Raw genomic sequence first — 19165 nt, 5'->3', positions numbered from 1 at the left:
AAGCAATACTGATAAAACAAATACCACCATGTTGATACTTGAACTTCTTATATTTTTAAGTATTTTTAAATAGCATGTTCAAACTTTTCATTGGTCTCAATACATTGCCATAATCATAAGGCCACCACACTGAGAGGACAGAACCCAATTACTTTATTCTTGTCTTCTGAAGCGTATTTTAAATATTTTACGTCTAGGAAATATTTTCTTTATCATAAGTTCCTCCCTACTCAAAAGAAAAGGAAAAAGCATGAAAAAACTGCAGAGATTTGATAAAAATAATTTTCTGATGTTTATCTGTACACGTAGCCCTTGGAATAAGGTCTCTTAAATAATCATTTGCACTGAAATTAAAAATTTTTCCAATTAAAATGGAAACAAACCAAAAAAGTCACTATTCAAAACACATATTTTTATTGCTCCTCATGCAGGAATATTCAGAAAGTCTGACACTATCTTAATAGAATTAAAATGCAACTTGCGTTTGACTAGGATATCAAATGAATCTGTACATCTGATTATAAATTTAACATAGGACTATAAATTATATACTTGAAAGATTTGTGAAATGACAGCTCAGTAAGTTAAATCTTCTCATAAACCATGTTCCCACAGCTACATTTAATTCTAAAAATTAAAAACTAAAATGTTTATAAAATGGACTACAGTTTTATTACCAGACTATATAGTATTTGCAGACACACCATATTGTCATGTAGCATTTAAATCATAAAATGTCAGTGCCATCATATCTTAGAGAATGAAACATTAGGTGCCCTAAAGAATGATGAAAATTAATTAACACAAGAGATTTCAGCTCTTTTATATACTGAAGAAATTTAATATTAAGTGTGGCTTGAAAATAAGAGACCTTAATCTACTGTTTTTGAATGACTGCACAACTAATTTAAAAATGGAACCAAATTCTTTGTGATTGGTAATAATTATCCCCATTTAGTGTGGGCCCCTTTCCATAATTTTTGTATTCCATGAGACTGGGTATCAGAATGCTTTTGGACTGAATGCATTATGGCACAAAGTTGTATTCTTTCACACCCGCCAGGAATTTCAAATAGAAATCTGGAAATGAAATGGAGATATAGCCTCAAGAAATCTAGAAAACAGACTTTAAAGGCAATTCATTCTCTTGCAAATTGTCTCTACTTCCTGATAGAAACATTAATGAACTGGGGTGCCTGGGTGGCGCAGTCGGTTGAGCGTCCGACTTCAGCCAGGTCACGATCTCGTGGTCCGTGAGTTCGAGCCCCGCGTCAGGCTCTGGGCTGATGGCTCAGAGCCTGGAGCCTGTTTCCGACTCTGTGTCTCCCTCTCTCTCTGCCCCTTCCCCGTTCATGCTCTGTCTCTCTCTGTCCCAAAAATAAATAAACGTTGAAAAAAAAAATTTAAAAACAACACGCCCAGCTTGTCAGTCATTTAAAAAAAAAAAAAAAAAGAAACATTAATGAACTGATCAGGTAGAAACTGTAGATACATAAGTATTAGGGGAAACAATATTCTCCCTTCTCATCATCTATCTCCCTCCACCAAAAGTTCCCTCACTGCATACATTTAAGAGGGCATAAAAGTTATCTGTAACTTTCTCTTTTAGAAAAAAAAATGTATGAAATGCTTCAAAGTAACTTGAGATTTCCTGGGGCTTCTTAGCTAAAGACCCTCGCTTATTCCTTCCTTATTAAAATAATCCTAATTGTTATTTAACATTACTTTCCTATTGTTTTCTATCATATGACATGTTTATGAGATATTTAATGCATAGTGTTTAATACAGATTAGTTATTATTATTATTATTATTAACCAAAATGCATTCTCTACAATGCAACAATTTTCCAGAATGTGTTCAGAATTCCTATCTACGAAAATATTCAAGGTGTTCCCTGAGAATTTACTTCACAGTTTACATACGGTTAGGTTAGTCTCTGGATAGAAGTTGCTCACAGCAACATGATAGTTGGTACTGTACCTGGGAATATATGGTTCTGCAGGAGGAGGGGGGATGTAGAGATCCTGGAGAGCAGAACTGTCTCTTTTAGTTGGTGTACTGATGGTGCTGGAAGGCGTGGCAACGCTGCTTGTGGGACTTCTAGGTATAAGAGGCTGGTTAAAATGAAAAAGAAAATACATACACACACAAACAACACACAAAACAACAACAACAACAACAACAACAACAACAACGACATATAGTTATCATTTTAAAATTATCTATTTCTGCAAAGTTTCTGAACTTGGCTGAAATCAAGAAGCACGTTATTTAGCACATCGATATTCCTCTGAATGTCCAAAAACAAGGAATTTATTATTTTAGAGGCTTCACTTAGTTCTCAACTCACCTTATTCTACGGCATAACAACGTAAAAGCTATTTATAAGGTAAAAGCACCATGCAGTGTTTCATAATGGTAAGATTTGTTTTATAGTCAGAAACTTATTTAAATCAAATTTGCTTTGTTGGAATCCCACCTTTGAAAGAAAGATAATAAAGAGGAACTTTCAAAAGAATTAGCTCACTCACATCCTGACTGATATACAAGAAAGATATTTCATTTTTTTTCCCAAAAAGATACACCATACTCTTTAGTTAGCAGAATGTCACACATTCTCAGAAAAGGTTACAAAAATGGAGGATGAAAGGCCAATACAAGAAAATACTTTCTTTTTTTGTATTTTGTTTTTTTAAATATAAACACAATGAACTGTCCTCTCAAGGTCATTTATGGTACATCTTCAAAAGTATGGTGACTAGTGGAACACAATCGTTTCATCCTTCAGAGGTACACACATTTGTCACTGTTTAAATAATGTTTAGATACAGATCTATAGATTCCATTTTCATGCCTGCTTAAGTATTAAATACTTTTAAAAATTAAGATAGCATGTATACTGAATAAAGTGATACATCAGGATGCATTAACTTAAGACCACTCCCAATTCTAAGCTTCACAGCATTTGAAAATGATCTTGTGGATCAAAAAATCATTCTAAAGTGAGACTAAAATTCACAAATTTTCATGTTTATCTTACAGATCTTACTGATTAGCTATGTATACAATAACAATAAAAATAAGAATTTTGGTGCAATTGCAAACACAAACGTAATGATCACAAAATGAACTGTATCTTCACATGACAAGATGTTGCCATTTTAGCCAATATGAAAACACTTTTAGCAAATCTATATAGACCCGCAGTTCTATTACTTTAACATGTATTGCTGGACAAAATGGCATATTACAACTATTTAATATTGTGACAATGCTTTTGTACAGATAAGCAAAATGTTCAAAAAACAAGCATAAATACAATGTACAATGTAGGCCACTGGGGAAGGCTACATAGTTTATGATTCAGTTCACAGTTTTTGACCTTCCTTATTACACAGCTCACCTTAACAGGTTGAAATCACACATCCTGCCAAAATGACGGTTAAGTTTTAATCTATGTGAAATAGAAATTAAAGAGAGAGAGAAGGGAAAAAAATTGATAACTTATCTGGGGACTCTACAATATTCTATCTTCTATGATGTAAAAAAAAGTCAGATATTTTACATGTTTAGGAATTTTGAAATATTATGAAAGTATGCAGTAGACTTATGTTTAACTATGCTGATTTTGAAATACTGTCCACTTAAATTATATGTGTCTTTTAGAAACAAAAATCTTGGCAGTGGGAAATTATTAGATTATATAGGCAATCAAGAATCATTTGTATGGATGAACACCATGAAGCCTGAGGAAATGAAGAATTGTATTGTTTCTAGTGATACCTCTACAATAGATCTTTGAATTAATGATAGGTTCTTTAGATAAGTCTTTAGACACACTATATATATAGTCACTGTGATATGACTATAACTGCTTTTCATCAGGACATCTTGGTATTAAATACAGATGACATAAAAAAAGTCTGACTAAGTTTCATTATTATAGAAATAAAAAGAAAACCCCATTATTCAGTGCATTACTTTCCAAAACTGTCTAACAGATGTACTGTGAGAGAAAAACGTATATTCAGTATGCTTTTTAAATGCTCTACTATCTTTTATTTTAAAATGAAATATGGCCTTTTGTAGCAACGTGGATGGAACTGGAGAGTGTGATGCTAAGTGAAATAAGCCATACAGAGAAAGACAGATACCATATGGTTTCACTCTTATGTGGATCCTGAGAAACTTAACAGGAACCCATGGGGGAGGGGAAGGAAAAAAAAAAAAAAAAAGGACGTTAGAGTGGGAGAGAGCCAAAGCATAAGAGACTGTTAAAAACTGAGAACAAACTGAGGGTTGATGGGGGGTGGGAGGGAGGGGCGGGTGGGTGATGGGTATTGAGGAGGGCACCTTTTGGGATGAGCACTGGGTGTTGTATGGAAACCAATTTGTCAATAAACTTCATATATAAAAAAAAATATTCTAATACTGCAAGTGAAATTAAAAACAAGTTCTAAAAACACAAACAATTAAAAAATAATTTAATAAATTTTTATTCTTTTTCTTTTGTTTTAGGGTCACTATTTCTATTCTGAAGACCTCTCTCTCCTTTTATTTTACCATCAATAGAACTAAAGATAATCTTTCTTGGTTAGTACCTATCTCTGCCTTCCTCAAACAAAGAGGAAGAAAGGAAAAATGGAAGGAACAAAGGAGAAACAATAGTGGTTACAAGTATATTTTAAATAGCCGTGAAGTGTGAGGTAAATATGAACAGAATATTTTATTTTGCCTAGACTACTACTAGGATTCTATCCAAATTATTACCAGGATTATTTAGGGTACTTGTGCCTTTCCCCTTCCAGTAAACTTAAATATTAGCCTTGTCAGCTTCCTTCAAATTGCTATTTTCTCTAGGTTTCTATTTTCAGGAAAGAGTTGCTATTAATATCATCAGTTAGCATGATTAGCTAAATTAGCAAATACACAGAAGAAAGACTCTTAAATAACTTTAAATGGATAACAGGTTTGATTGTGCCAGCTGGTTCAATAAATTGAATTGGTTAAAAAAACACAACTTATTCTTTCAAAGAAAATGGAAATTAGTTAATCCTATTGTTCAATTCAATTGGCTAGTTATTGTATTAACTGATAAATCATAGAAAACATTTCAAATGGCTTATCATGCAGATATCATCTGGATAATCAGAATGCTTTGTACCAAATGAAACACACAGTAAAGATTAAATATATTTGGCATATTTTTGTCTATTCATTGTGTTACTTATGTCAAGCTAATCCACACTAAAAAAGTAAACATTGTTTTTGAGAATCTTATTTTAAAAAATACACATTAAGCAGTGAGAAAATAAAGTATGGTAAAATAGAAACTTCATGGGAAAATGGCAATAGCTACTTAACCGAAGAGGACGTCTTTGTGATAATTTAAAATTATAATCTCTTAAAAATTTTTCTACCTTTGAACAAGAACTGAAAGAATACCAAATTAAATGACTAAAAGAATGAAAAAAAGGCATTAAAGAGCATTAGAAAGATAGGCAGAATTTGACTAAATCAAGTGCAGAATAAATGATGCTATTAGCTGAAATCACCAGCAAGAAATTCCTAGTTGTAACAAGTGGCATTAAAATTACAACCACCACCAATAACAATTTAAGTGTGTGAAAATACCCAAAAAGTGACAAATACAGCTTCCCTCAGATCAAAAAAGGACTTCTCTCGGCATCCAATTCAAATTTTAATATACATATTTCTTAGTTTCAGGAAAAATATCCAAATATGTTGGCATGAAAATGCAGAAAGATAGCTTCTCCCATCTTGACAAAATTTCCTTTCAATAATTGTTCATAACATTGTAAAAGAGCAGTTACCACTGCACTAAGAAGAATTTCCAATTTAAGGCAAAAAGTAGAAATAAAGGGTAATATTTTTTATCTTACCATTTTGCTACTTTGCTACTTTGTCTATATTGGCAAAATATGGAAAGATAATTAAGAATTATCATCATTTAAATACAAGGTTATTTTAAGGCTGCATCTTGTTACTCAAGTAAGCATGAAGCTTCTGTATAACTTGGTCAACTACAGTATGTAATCAAGTATGATATGGATCCATTTTGGATTCTATGCAAACAGGTTTATTTCCTGGAAGAGTCTTGCCAAAATATTTAGTTTTCATATATAAATGGTCCTACTGACCTAAAGCTCTCCTTTCACAGATCCAGTGAGGCTCCAGAAGGGAAGAGGCATTTGCATGTATGTCATTACTCTGCTAAAACAACTCTGATAGATATGTGGGGGCACAGGCATACATCTCTTAAAATATCCAGGTTCTAAATAAAATGATCATATGCATCTCTTTAAATATACATTGATAAACTTAAGTCAATTACTGATAACTTGCTACATCAACAGGACTACTACTAGAAATCTACTAGGTAAGACATACGTGCATTTTTTCATATTGTCAGTTTGAACTACATAAAATACTTTCAAATTGTATCCTACAATATGGTACGGCACAAATCTTCCTCTGAACCATGTGTGATGACTTTAGTAATAATACCCTACTCATCCAGTTTAAAAAGCATATGAAAGATTGTGATTAATGTAAAATAAAGTTTTCGGCCTTTGTAAGGGATCACTGAGATCTCATTTTAAATCCTCTGATGGCTCAGGTCTTTCCCTTGTGTCCCCAATTCTAACACGTGAGCACATCTGGAAGGTATACCTCTGAAACCCCTACGGTCTTAAAGATTATGAGAAAAGAACTTCCATACTTAAACTACATTTTACATTGAGGTTTTACTTGAAACATTTTTCATTTTAACAACTTGTGGCAAGCTTATCTTAATTTACTGGTAAGTGACCTGGCTTTCATAGAGCTATAGAAAGTCTTGAATGATACCAGTGACATAAAGACAGCCCCAGCATTAAAGATTAAAACAGTGTGTTACACATTATGTGGTTACGTCTAAAATTCACTACTGCAAAGATCACAAAGAGCTTGCTTTGCCTTTCGGGGGGAACAGACCCATTGAAATATGCATGATTACATCAAGTATAAAACCTGGCCATTTATTTTATTCACTCTTGGGAATAAGCACAGACTCAGAGGGATCACAATACCCCATTATTCTAGCACAGAACATTCACACAAGTCCTTGCTCAGTTCAAACACATTTTTATTATAATTACCAACATAAGTACCAGAATATTGTTTATGTTAGCAACTCTGTTCTTAATCATCTAAACACTCCAGAGAAAATGTATGCTGGATTTTGGGAGGCAAGACAATGCATACATGTTTCTTGACCATATAAAAAATGCTAGATATAATTTGGAAAATTTGGGGCATACTTTTCCCTGGGAAAATTTTTTTAAGTAGTAACTTATCTGAAGGAAGTCTAAGCAAAGGAAATGCATGTATTTAAATTCTCCTACTCCGTGTTTTCACAGTTTTTTCTAGGATCTAAATTCATAAATACAAAAGATTTAAGTCTTCTTTTATAAGCACGTAATCTTTCCTTTCCTATAAGACCACCAAAAAAACAAACATTTTTTCCTGACCATTAATGTGATCAGGAAACCATATCTGTATAGGTTTAAAAATACAAGATATACAAGAAATATAGACTTCACAGTCACACTACAAAATGGCTTTATCCACTGAGTCATCATGTTTTGCACATTGTACTGGGACTACTACGACTGTATTTACTCTTGTGCTGTCCAGACTTATTGGCATAGTTAATACTGCAACATTAAAACTGGACTTCCAATTTTTTCAAATTACAGTAAGCATCATTTTTAGAATATTAATTAAAGAATAAAAAAGTTAAGAATAAAGAAAATAAAAAATAATTTTTGCATTTTAGGTGATCATTTGTAGTCAGTGTAACACTTGAAAGCATTTGGCTGAAAAACACAAATGTCATTTAGATACTTTAATTAATTTGCTTAAACACTGCTGACCAAAAATTTGATGTGACAATTGCTTGCAGCTATTTACTAATTTGAGCATGTAAAACATATAATTGTTTCTGCCTCTCAGTCAGCACAATTACATTTTCAGTTAAGATTTATTTTTTTCTTTAGTGTCATACCTAATATTGGTTATCTTCCTCTTCAAAAAATGCTTTTAAAACAAAACTCTCAGAAACATAAATTTTGTTAGTAATGGATTTTTCAGTCACCCTGACCCATAACTTTGATATTAAAATAAATTTTATTATTTCTCATGTTTCTGTTTTTACAGAATGAGTTTAACTATTCATATCTGTAGGTATTTGAAATGTAACACAATCAATTAAGTGTTCTTCAGGTGTTACACCAGTTGATAGACAAAATCGACTGTTATGACTATTTGCTTTCCATTTCTTTTTCTGCTCAAAGTTAAATATCCTGTAAAAATGGCATCAAGGTAATGCTAAGCAATAAAATTTTAAATGAAAAGCACAAAACCACACAAGAAAACTACCACATGGATATATGAGATTTATGGATCAATATGCAGTTTAGGAACATAATTCTAATGATACAGCTTGATATTTCTTATAAAAATGTGTTTAATGAAACCTTTAGCAGTATGTTGAATTCCAACACTAATTATAGTGATCATTTGAGATGCATTCCTACCAAAAAAGCTGGGTTCTTTAATGGTTTTAAAAATGCTGATTCTCAGTGATGATTTCAATCAACATTCTTGGTAGTATCCAGTTAATTCTCCCATGCATCTCTTGTAAGAAGAAAATGACACCACCTACACATGCTTGTGACCTATGCACACTAACGTAAAACCACAAACACCAAAAATATACCTTGAGATTTATCCAGAGTTCCCTGGGATTTTTTTTTTCATTAAATTGTTAAGAACTTGACCATTAGCAATCACCAAGCTCACCAAAATGCAGGACATGATAAGTGCTACTAAGAACATGTTTTTAAAAACAAGTTATTGGAAAGCAGGGAATCCCTCATTTGCTCTCATAGAATAAAAGATTTTATCTCAGGTAAAACATCTCTACTATTTATAAATGGGTGCAGATGACAACAGAATTCAACTCCAGATTAAATCTGTTCATAGTATTCGATTAAGGTATCTTTAAGTCTTTCAATTCTATTGTAAAATATTTGACAAATCAGGAATTTTAAAAGAGCTGCCAAATTTCATGAAATGTACTCATGAAATTGCTCTGTGAGCATGAAGTTTAGTTGTATGCTTTTGTTTATTTTTATTTGTTTATTTTGCTATTATTTCATAAATAATTTTCAAAAGAAAATCCAAATCTAAATTCATCATTGCAGTTGATTATTAATAGAAGTTACTATCCTTTCAAAATATGTTTTAGGAATAAAACTTCTTTCATTACAATGTGGTATTCCATAACAATCTTCTACCTTAGGGTCGATAAGGTTAAATTTTGTGTAGGTACAAATTATTTCCTTGTTATTTTAAAAAATAATTATTCCTTACATTAGAATAAAGTTGTCCTTTTTTAAGGTACATGTATTAGTGTCTATTTCCACATTACAAAAGCTTTGCCATATTTTATTTGAAAATGCTAGTAGGTAAGCCTGGTAGAGAAGAAAAAGTTGAAATAGACATATCAAATTAAACAAATTACATAAATTATTTCTTTTTGTAATATCTAAATAATTCTTAGTAGAATGTTAGTATGCCCAATGAAAAAAGAAATAACCTAAGGTCCAATTCTTCAGGTGTGAACACTGAAGATTTATACTTAAGTGAGTTAATGGGCGTTTTAGTACCAACGTATTTGTACACATACCAGAAGCAAGAATACAGTAAGACTGGTACTTATGTCTGCATAGAGGGTTATTCCTACATTAAGCATTTTATTTCACCTCAGGTCCTTTCTCAGCCACTAGGAAAAAATATGTGGCCTCAGGCAAAGTCACAAAGGAATCACAAACTGCCTGTAAGACCTTCTTATCTCATGATTTCTTTGACATTTCCTCCTCTGGAGGCAGTCTACTTTTAATCTACAGATTCTGGTACCATCCGGTTTTGTCCATCTTTGGTTAATCTACAGTTTAAAAATTCTGACCAGGTAGGTCCCATTATGCTTCCAGTGTCTTAGTATTTTAGAGTAGGCCAAAGCTGTACGATCAAGAAACAACTCTGTATTGGTACAATTTCAGGTCTTCAAAATTTCAGGGATATTTGGTGGTGGTGGTGGTAGAGTATGTTAGAGGACTTATCCATTGCTCTTTAACACCAAGATGTTGTGTTACCACTACTACGAAGTATTTAAAACTAATACTCTTCCTTTTACTCTGTAAAAGGTCAACCACTGAAGCAATTTGTAAAGAAACAGAAAGTAAATCCCCCACCTTCCCAACAGCATTGTTTATCGTTAAGGAGTTGAGCTTTGACAATACATTTCAGTTGAACTAAGTTCAGCTGAAATAACAAATTTACAAAAATGTTGATACATATAAGCACTTATGGAAATGCTGATTTTCTTTTTTACTGACTTCAGCAATCTGAAACAGTAAATTTATACTGAGAGTAACTGAACAGACAATGAGGAATAAATATAATTAGTGATCTGGTGAGGCATATTTCTTGGCAATTAGGAATGGACCTAGAAACAGTGTGCTAATAACCTATTATAATTATAATTTTAAAATGATGTGGGATAATTTAAAAAATTAAAGTCTTTGTTCTCCAGCACTGAATATACACATCAAATGTGTAGCAAAAAAGAAATGTTGGTCTTTCAATTATTTCAGCATTTTATATAAAAGTGACTAACTGGATACTGTCATTACCTTAATTCTCCAGTTTGTGTTTGTGGAAAAGAATCTAAAAAGGGACCATATTACCAATTTGTTTCCTAGAGATAGTCCCTCAGTGTCCATGGATCAACAAGAAAACAGTGTCTTTTTTGGTGTTCAAGGTGAAATAGAAGGGATCAGAGAGAAGTTGTTAACTTTAACTACACATATACAGAGAAAAAACCTAATGGCTGAAATTGTGGGACTCTTCTTCAGTGTTCCCACTTCTCAGGATCTTTGAAGAAGACATGTCAATAGGAAAACTACAGGTGGAACAACAAAGCAACTTATAATACAGCAAGAAAATAAAATGATATGATGGTAAAGTCTGTTCTGCTTATCTATGATTTAATGAGTCAAAAAACATTAAACTCTGAACTTTAATGACATTAAAAATATTTGATAATAGACATATACTGCAAGTCAAATATATTTGGACATATTAATACAGTGTACATGTATTTATTTGAAAAATTAAATATTAACATCAACAATTCAAACACCTTAATGTTAGAACATTTTAACGTTTAATGTTAATAACATTTTATGTTATTTAAATATAATGCAACACTGAGGCCAATAAGTAGTAAAGTTTTAAACAATAAGAAATCATTATAATCTATAAGGCCATTCATGTGTAATGGAGAATTTAGGATTTTAGGGGAAAAAAATCTAAGAATGGTATAAGGTACTAATACAGGACTTAGAAATAATTTACAAAGCAGTGATAGCAATGGCACTTACATATATTGCTTTTCTTTTTAATCTGAACAATTGGCAATGTTCTAGTTCAACAGGCAATTAAGTTGTTATAAAATTAGACTTCTAAGAAAGCTAATAGTTTCCTATTTTAAAAATGCATGTTTTGTGAAAGACAATTTCTTTTATGATGTGTTTAAAGATTATATTGACTGAAGCAGAAGGAAACGTATTACTTCCTTGTCTTTCATTAATCAGAATCATATTTTTATAACTTCCTAGATACTCTGCTTCTTAATGAATGTCATTTACCAACATTCAGAGTAATATTTTAGAGTGGTTTCATGCTGAAGAAAAATGTAGAAATTCTAAAGCAATAACTTCCCTATTTTGCCACCCTACAGGGTGGAAAAGAAAAAAAAAAAGATCAGTCAGAAGGAATGTAGTAGGTACATTTTAATTACTAAATAAAACTTTCTTTACCTACTGTTTAGAAATAACTATTACTATCTTATGACCTGATTTAAAAGAATTCTACAAACTGTCATCTAGTTTCTTCAAAGTGTATGAGTGTAACTTTGAAATAGAAGATTACATCTACAAATGAAACGTCTCTTTTCATCTCTATTCACATTTTGGTTTGAAATAACTTGTGTTCTTTTGTAATTATGCTTTAAATGTTTACAAATTAAGGCAGAGTTCTTTATCATTTGGGTTTTAGTTAGAGTAACTTACAGATTTCATCACATTAAGCCTATTAGGATAAGCTGTGAAGAGATAATTTCACAAACAAATTTTCAAAAGCATACAAGATTAATCCATATGCTGCTGAGATGAGGCACAATAAAGAAGCATTACGGAGATAATCTATGGCTAAAATGATGGTGTATGACTTATGATTAAGCTTCATTACCTGCAGAGCAAGGGGCTTCCATCTCATATTTTTCAGTAAAGCTGGTGCTGAGGTAAGCATGCTCTGAGGTCGCTTTTTCAAAGTTAAGATAACACCACTCGGGTCCTCTCGTAGTGCATTCACCAAATTTTTCAACTGCCACCCCACCTGGTAACCAGCAAAATCATTACAATAAAATTGAGGTACAGTATTCAAAGATTTAATGTTCTCCCCCTTTAATAAGATTAGTAAAAAAAAAAAAAAGAAAATCACATAATTGGTGTACCATCCTATCAATTTTAAGGAGATATATACTCAAAAGAAATTTTATCTCTGTATTGGTTAACCAACCATGTTATTGCATTAGAGTCCATGTTATTTATTATGAGGTAACATAATGGACATTTACCATGTCAAAGGAGAGACTAAAACGGTATTCTACCAATGGAGTAATTTAGAGTTTAAAGAAATTATGTCATTATCAATGCTGTTCAAGGTCTAGATCCAAGCTCTGCTGACAAGTACAATTTAAAAATCCACAAGGACTTGGCAATGTCCTGAGCTTACAACCTATACCACATGCTTTCTCATCACCATCTTTTAGAGATATGTGGTACAAGTGTCTCTAAATTAGAGTGACTTTATACTACCATTAGCTGGTACTGACAAACCAAGGCAACATTCTGATGCATGGAAGACAGCATCAGTAAAATCAATCCTTTCCCATGCTATAAGGATAAAATAAAAAAAATGGCAACGTAACACTACTCCCATGCTGCGGCTATTGGACATGTGTTCCAAACAACCCTATAAACTTAAAATGTGCTGAATTTAATGAAGCCATTCTACTTGAATATCACCTCAAAACATAATGTATAATTAAACTGAAGTATTTGATAAATGTCCTGAAACCTGGCTCAACTGTTATCATGTTAAATTACTTCACTCGTCATCCCTTTAAGCTTTTAAACATAGAATAATTTTAGTTTGCTTCAAGATGGACTAGTTACACAGTTATCAGGTAACTGAAATCCTCTAACTATGCTTTAAAGAAACATATTAAAAATAGCTATGATTCCAAGATTAAAAAAAACACACACTTCACACTTAAAAGAGAGAACCTTTTATCCCAACTTTAATGGATTAGAAATTTCCAGGATGTTATATAAATACATTGGATCAAAATTTATCCTGGATTACAAGTGGGATTTAGCAAATCATCTGAACAGTACTGTAGTTTTTCCTAGGCACCCAAGTGTAAGGGAATGGGTGCCTTTGCCTGTTATTCATCATGTTTTTTGCTGGGAAGATAATGATCAAGCTGAAAAGAATAAGTACTTCTACCAAAAGAACCACAGATCCTGAGACTATGATGAAGAGGTACTCTGGATGACAGCCACTGTAGGATAATGGGTGACTCTGGCTTATCTAATGAGTGGGCATTCATTTAAATTATAACCTCTTTTGCAGCTGAATGGAGTGATGGTGAAGAGAAAAAGGACAGAAAAGAGGTGAGATGTTACAATGCTTAAAAACTCAGGGGTCTCAGATATGAATCAAAGTGATCATTATGATACTTGCCTAACACGAATAAGAGGCTGCCAGTTAAAAAATCACGTTAATGCAGATCACTAAAGTAATGAAACTGGTCAAATATCTCCCATTACATATAAGTGAGGATTATTATGTGCCCAAAGGTATATTACATTGAATCTGATTTCTCTGATAGCCAACTAGTGTCTCTATAAGCCATTTTGATAAGCCAAGAGTCAAAGCAAAGTGAATTCAAATCCAAGTGTTCATTTTGCTTGTCAAAAAATATGTGAACAGATTTTTGAGTCCAAAGTTTGGATGGAGAAAACATACTGTTTATACAAAGAATTTATGAGCAACTTATTAATAATAACCACATTTTATCATTTATTTTTTTCAAAGAATTACTAACTATACTAAAGCATTGAATATGATGGCCATATTTTCCTTTCAGCATATGTATTCTCAACAACAAATTACACATTTCTATCTACCAATTTCTTTCCATTTTATTCTGATATGATCATGGTGACTAGTTGAGAATTTCTAAGGCTAGATGGTGTTTTCCTGTATAATATTCACTGTAATTTGATTCATCCTGTTCTTTTAAACTTTCTCTATGCTCTTTTTGAATATGAAATTCTCCAAAATGGAATTGCTTTTTCATGAGAAATTGGAATTGTTTATTGATGAGAAAGTAATAACTTGGTTAGAGTTTAATTTTATAGCTGAATGTTATTTAATGGCAGAAAAGTACATAATTTTAGTATTTTTTTCAGTGTTTTTCCAACTTTTTATTTAAATTCCAGTTAGTTAACATACAGAGCAATATTAGTTTCAGGTGTAGAATTCAGTGATTAATCACTTACATACAACACAAATTTTCTATGTTTTAATCAGCCTTCCCATTCTCACTGACATAACATTAGTAGTACTTTAAACAAAAGTAAACAAATATCCATGACTCATTAAAGTATGTATCTCTGGCTTCCCAATTCTACTTCCACTACCACAAGGAAATGATTTGAATAAAAGCAGAGATAAATGTGTAACATGTGTGTCACAGTACTGTTAAAACCAACCAAAATTTGTACATTATGTAAATGTCCATTAGTAAGGGAAATAAAAATTTTTGTGTGGAAAAAAGTTCCAAGATAGCAAATGTAACTCAACTCTATTTTGTAAAAAAATTTTATATAAATGTAGAAAACATAGATATACAACAGCGCTAACAGTGGTTATGCTAAACGGAAGTAAGGACTGAAATATACATTTTCTTCTTTATACTTTTATTTTCTGAACTTTTAGTGATAAACACAAATTATTATAAACAACAAAATCAACAAAATAAATGGGCTTAGTCCATGCATATAATATTCCAGTTATAAAATCATGAATTTTATTAATTACTTAATGAGGACTGTTTGTTATGGAGGGACAATTTCCACAAAAAGTATAGAACTAGAAAGACAACACTATTTAAAAAAATGAAAGGTGGCAATGGGGTAATCACGTCTGCTGTTAATTATCCTTTCAGATGATTAGCAAAAAAGATTATTAGCAGTGCTTACTAAGTCAAGAATTATATTATCTGTTGATTTTTGATTCAATAAATGATTTCAGTAGATAAACTTAAGTGTTAAGTCAGGTTCATACGTTATTTACTGAATGGGAATGAAGCTGGCTAAGTAATTCACAGCCTATGTGTGACATTTTTTTCTATGAACACGGGTAGGCTATAGCTGTATCAGTCCCATCCAGTGCTTGCTAGTTGCAACTAGATCTTTCATCTCTCATTCAAATAGTCCTTTTCCTTCGTCCTATCTGGAACTCTCTAATTTGGTTCATTTCTTCATTAGTTTCTATCTTGTCTACTACATACAATTCTTAACAATTGTACCCATTTATTGCATTGTACCATGTTCTATTGAAGGGCAAATATGACATGGTACTACAGTTCTGGGGAAAATGATTCCCAGCTTTGGTTCTATGATATCCTAACATATCTTTAGCCATATAATTAAGTGTAGTGATTTCTTGAAATTAACTTTCTCTTTAACTGTTATTGAGATACTTATGGTTGACAGATTATAGGTGGTATGATAAAAAGAGGCAAGTATGTGAGTTACAACTTCAAGAAGTTTGGAGCCTCCATGTTGGGATCTAAAGGTAATGGTACACACATGTGAAAATAAGTAAACTATTCATTTTTCAAGATTAGTTTTTCATTTTCTCATTTGTTTCTGGCTATAGTTTTAACATATTATGTGACAGACCCAAGAAACCATGTAAAGATATAAAAGTAATTTTAAAGAACGATTGTATTCTTTACATTGGCTGCAATGAAAGCCTTTTTGTACCAGGAGATGGAGCTTTGAAAGAAGGAAGAAGGGATCCTAGTGGTGGCTAACACAAGAGACTAATCCACTAATATGGAAAGGAATTAAATAAGATACAAAATTTTAAGAGATAATGGGTTAAAGATACATATGAAGAAAAACATTCTAAAAATCAAAGACATCCAAAACAGAATCAGCTAACTTGTGAAATAGTGAGCTCAACACCACCAGAAATGTTTCAATATTCTTGCAGAGGCTAAATGATTACAACAGATTTCCAAAGCCACGATACATTCCAACTCTAATGCACAGAATGGGTAGGAAAATGGAAATAAATGAAACAACAGATTAGGTACTGGTATATTCTCAGATTGCTCATTCTCCATCTTTTCTTCCTCCTCACAACCAATAAATGTAGGTATTTACCCTAGGCTGTTAGACCCCTAATACTGCATGCAGTCTTCTTACAATGATCTCTTCTCTTCCCAGAGATTCCTTTAACAACTTTGTGTATATGACTCTCAAATCTAATCATCTCTGCTTCCTCGAAGAACTCTAGTGACATGCTTGCAAGAGTTCAGTTCATCCATACTAATAGCTACTTACTAATCAAGCAACAATAAGTCACTATGCTATATTGTTCATATCTATATTACATTGCTTTTATTTATATTTTAATTCTTAACAGCTCTATGAGGTGAACTATTAAACCTATTTCACATGGGAAAAATCTGAAGCAAAAAGAGATTGTTTTCTCAGCTACTATTACAAATATGGTTAAGTGGCAAAGCCCGAATTCATATTCAAGTCAGTTTGATTCGAAAGCACAAAGCATTATGAGAGCAAGCATGCCCCACTCCCTAAATATCCCGCTGGTAGTTCAAGAATGCAACATTTTGAAAATCAAACTCAGTATCTTCCTGCCCTCATTCAACATCAATAAAAAATTCCTCCTCATCCTCTCAAATTTGGAGTATGGCGTTACCTATGACCACTTCCCCCTTTTTTAATCCATGTGTCCTAACGAATAGATCATAGCAACTAATGTCTTTTCTTACTGCCTTAGTTCTGGTTTGCTTTGCTTGCTAGACTTAAAATAGGGTCCTAACTGGTCTTTCTGTCTCTATACTTTTGCAGCTCCAAAATACTGCTACAGTGAAAAAGTATTCTTCCCTTCTCTGAAGGCCCAACCAAAGAATCAACTCCTCAAATAGTTCCTTTGTCAATATGGCCATAGTTGTCTATTATTTCCCTTTCATGTGGTTCTCAGACTTCATCATGTGTTAAAATCACCTGGATTCTAAACATTTCTAAATAAAACTAGAGTCTTATTTGTCTGGATATACATGCAATCAATAAGGTGCTTTACAAATGGCAGACACTGAATATATGTTAAAAACTCGACTAGTGACATGATATAGTAACAGGAGAATGTGTTTCAGAGACAATAAGGTGCCTTGAAACTCCAATGGGAGTTTAGTTTTGTGTGTAAAACCAAGATGTATTGAATTTTTCTGTAAATGAATATACTTGATGATACTTAAGTTATAAGAGACTTTCTTTACAACAAATTACCAAATAAACTTTCTTATAAATGAACATTTGAAAAAAAATAGCATTTGCATCTTGGATACTCCAGACCTAAAGTCATAGTGATGTGATTATGACAAGAAATGTAACAGTGAATAAAGTATGTATTTGTCATAGAAAGACTCTGCTTTATCATACACATTATAGAAACACTTTTCAGGTTGTTTTTTAATCAGTAAAATGTTTATAGTGGTTGTAAGTAGTCCAAGTTTCTCTTTCTCAACATTAGAATATTTCATTTATATTAACTTCATGGTCTGGAATGAATCTTTTAAAAACCACCATATGCATGTTATACAAATTATGTATTATTATAAGTTATAGATAGTATATTTTTCACATGTTGAACTACTAATATTATCTTCCTGACTGTCCAAGGTAGCACAAGCCAGTGTCTCTAAGCAATGGCAAGTCCTACCACTTACTAGTTTAGATGTAATCTCCAACTTGCACACTGAAATGTATTTTACATGTAACACAAACAGGATTAAAATTTCCCAAGAGAGTCTTTAAGGTATCCCAAGTGTTAAAAGCCAGAGGTTCTGCTTTCTTGTAGATGGGGCTTGTAATTGCTTTGATCAGGCTTTAGCAGACACCAGGGGTTCCTTGGGTGAAGGGCACCATAAGTGGCAGGTCCTTGGACAATGGGTTGCCCAGATTAGGTGCATAAGAGGTTTTGGGGTTGGTGCTGAAGAGATGAGTGGCTTCCTTTCCTCTTGGTACATAGAGGGAAGAAGTAGTCTCTGATCCCTTTAGTACATGACCTAGCCTATCTGATTCCCAAACACCTGGTGAATTATTTGACCAACACATGAAAATAATCTCTATACCAAGAAGCCAAAGTTAAAATAAGCATAAAGGAATAATTTAGGCCTATCAACCCAGAACTTCTTTACCTTTGTCACAGCTGTATTTGAAGTTACAAGAAAGCATCTCTATACCTAGACAGGGAGATAGGACATTTCTTAAACTATTTTTAAAGTTATTATCCTTCACAAGACAAAGTAATAGATTCATTAACATTTACACATGCTCTTGTGTATACACACACTCTTACTCACAAGTTGTAATGTATAAATTATGCCTCTTCACAAGGGATATTTCGAAGAGATTTGAGGTGTGCCTATATGAATGTCTGATGACATCAGCCATGCTATACCCAAATGTCCTGCTCTTTTTAAAAGCACTGAATAGACTTAATTCAATACACAATCCACCATGCTGTGACTGATGACACTCTATTTTTACCAAATCTTTTGTTGCTGAGATATTTATTATAATGTTCTATTCCTTTGCATTACTAAAAGTTACTGAAGTAACTTAAAAAATGTTTTTAATGTTTAT

At 32.4% G+C, this 19165-nt stretch overlaps 1 protein-coding gene across 4 annotated transcripts in view; it reads right to left on the bottom strand.

The window, feature by feature from the left end:
- The window catches only part of CNKSR2 (connector enhancer of kinase suppressor of Ras 2), a 306470-nt gene that overhangs the window by 112936 nt on the left and 174369 nt on the right, over positions 1–19165 (bottom strand). For 2 of the 4 annotated variants that reach the window (XM_047075991.1, XM_047075992.1), the window contains exons 9-10: positions 12381–12527; positions 1983–2116 (exon numbers count right to left, since the gene is read on the bottom strand). In XM_047075991.1, coding sequence (XP_046931947.1) covers positions 1983–2116; positions 12381–12527 — 281 coding nt within the window. The remainder of the gene's footprint in view (positions 1–1982; positions 2117–12380; positions 12528–19165) is intronic. The other 2 variants (XM_047075993.1, XM_047075994.1) reach the window with 1 other exon arrangement.

This window comes from Lynx rufus, unplaced genomic scaffold, assembly GCF_022079265.1.
Source record: "Lynx rufus isolate CCGP_SWC_20201006 ecotype Redwood Valley unplaced genomic scaffold, mLynRuf1.p SCAF_14, whole genome shotgun sequence".
NCBI lineage: Eukaryota > Metazoa > Chordata > Mammalia > Carnivora > Felidae > Lynx > Lynx rufus.
The sequence above is the reverse complement of the archived record's forward strand: the minus strand, read 5'-3'. Positions and strand labels throughout refer to the sequence as shown.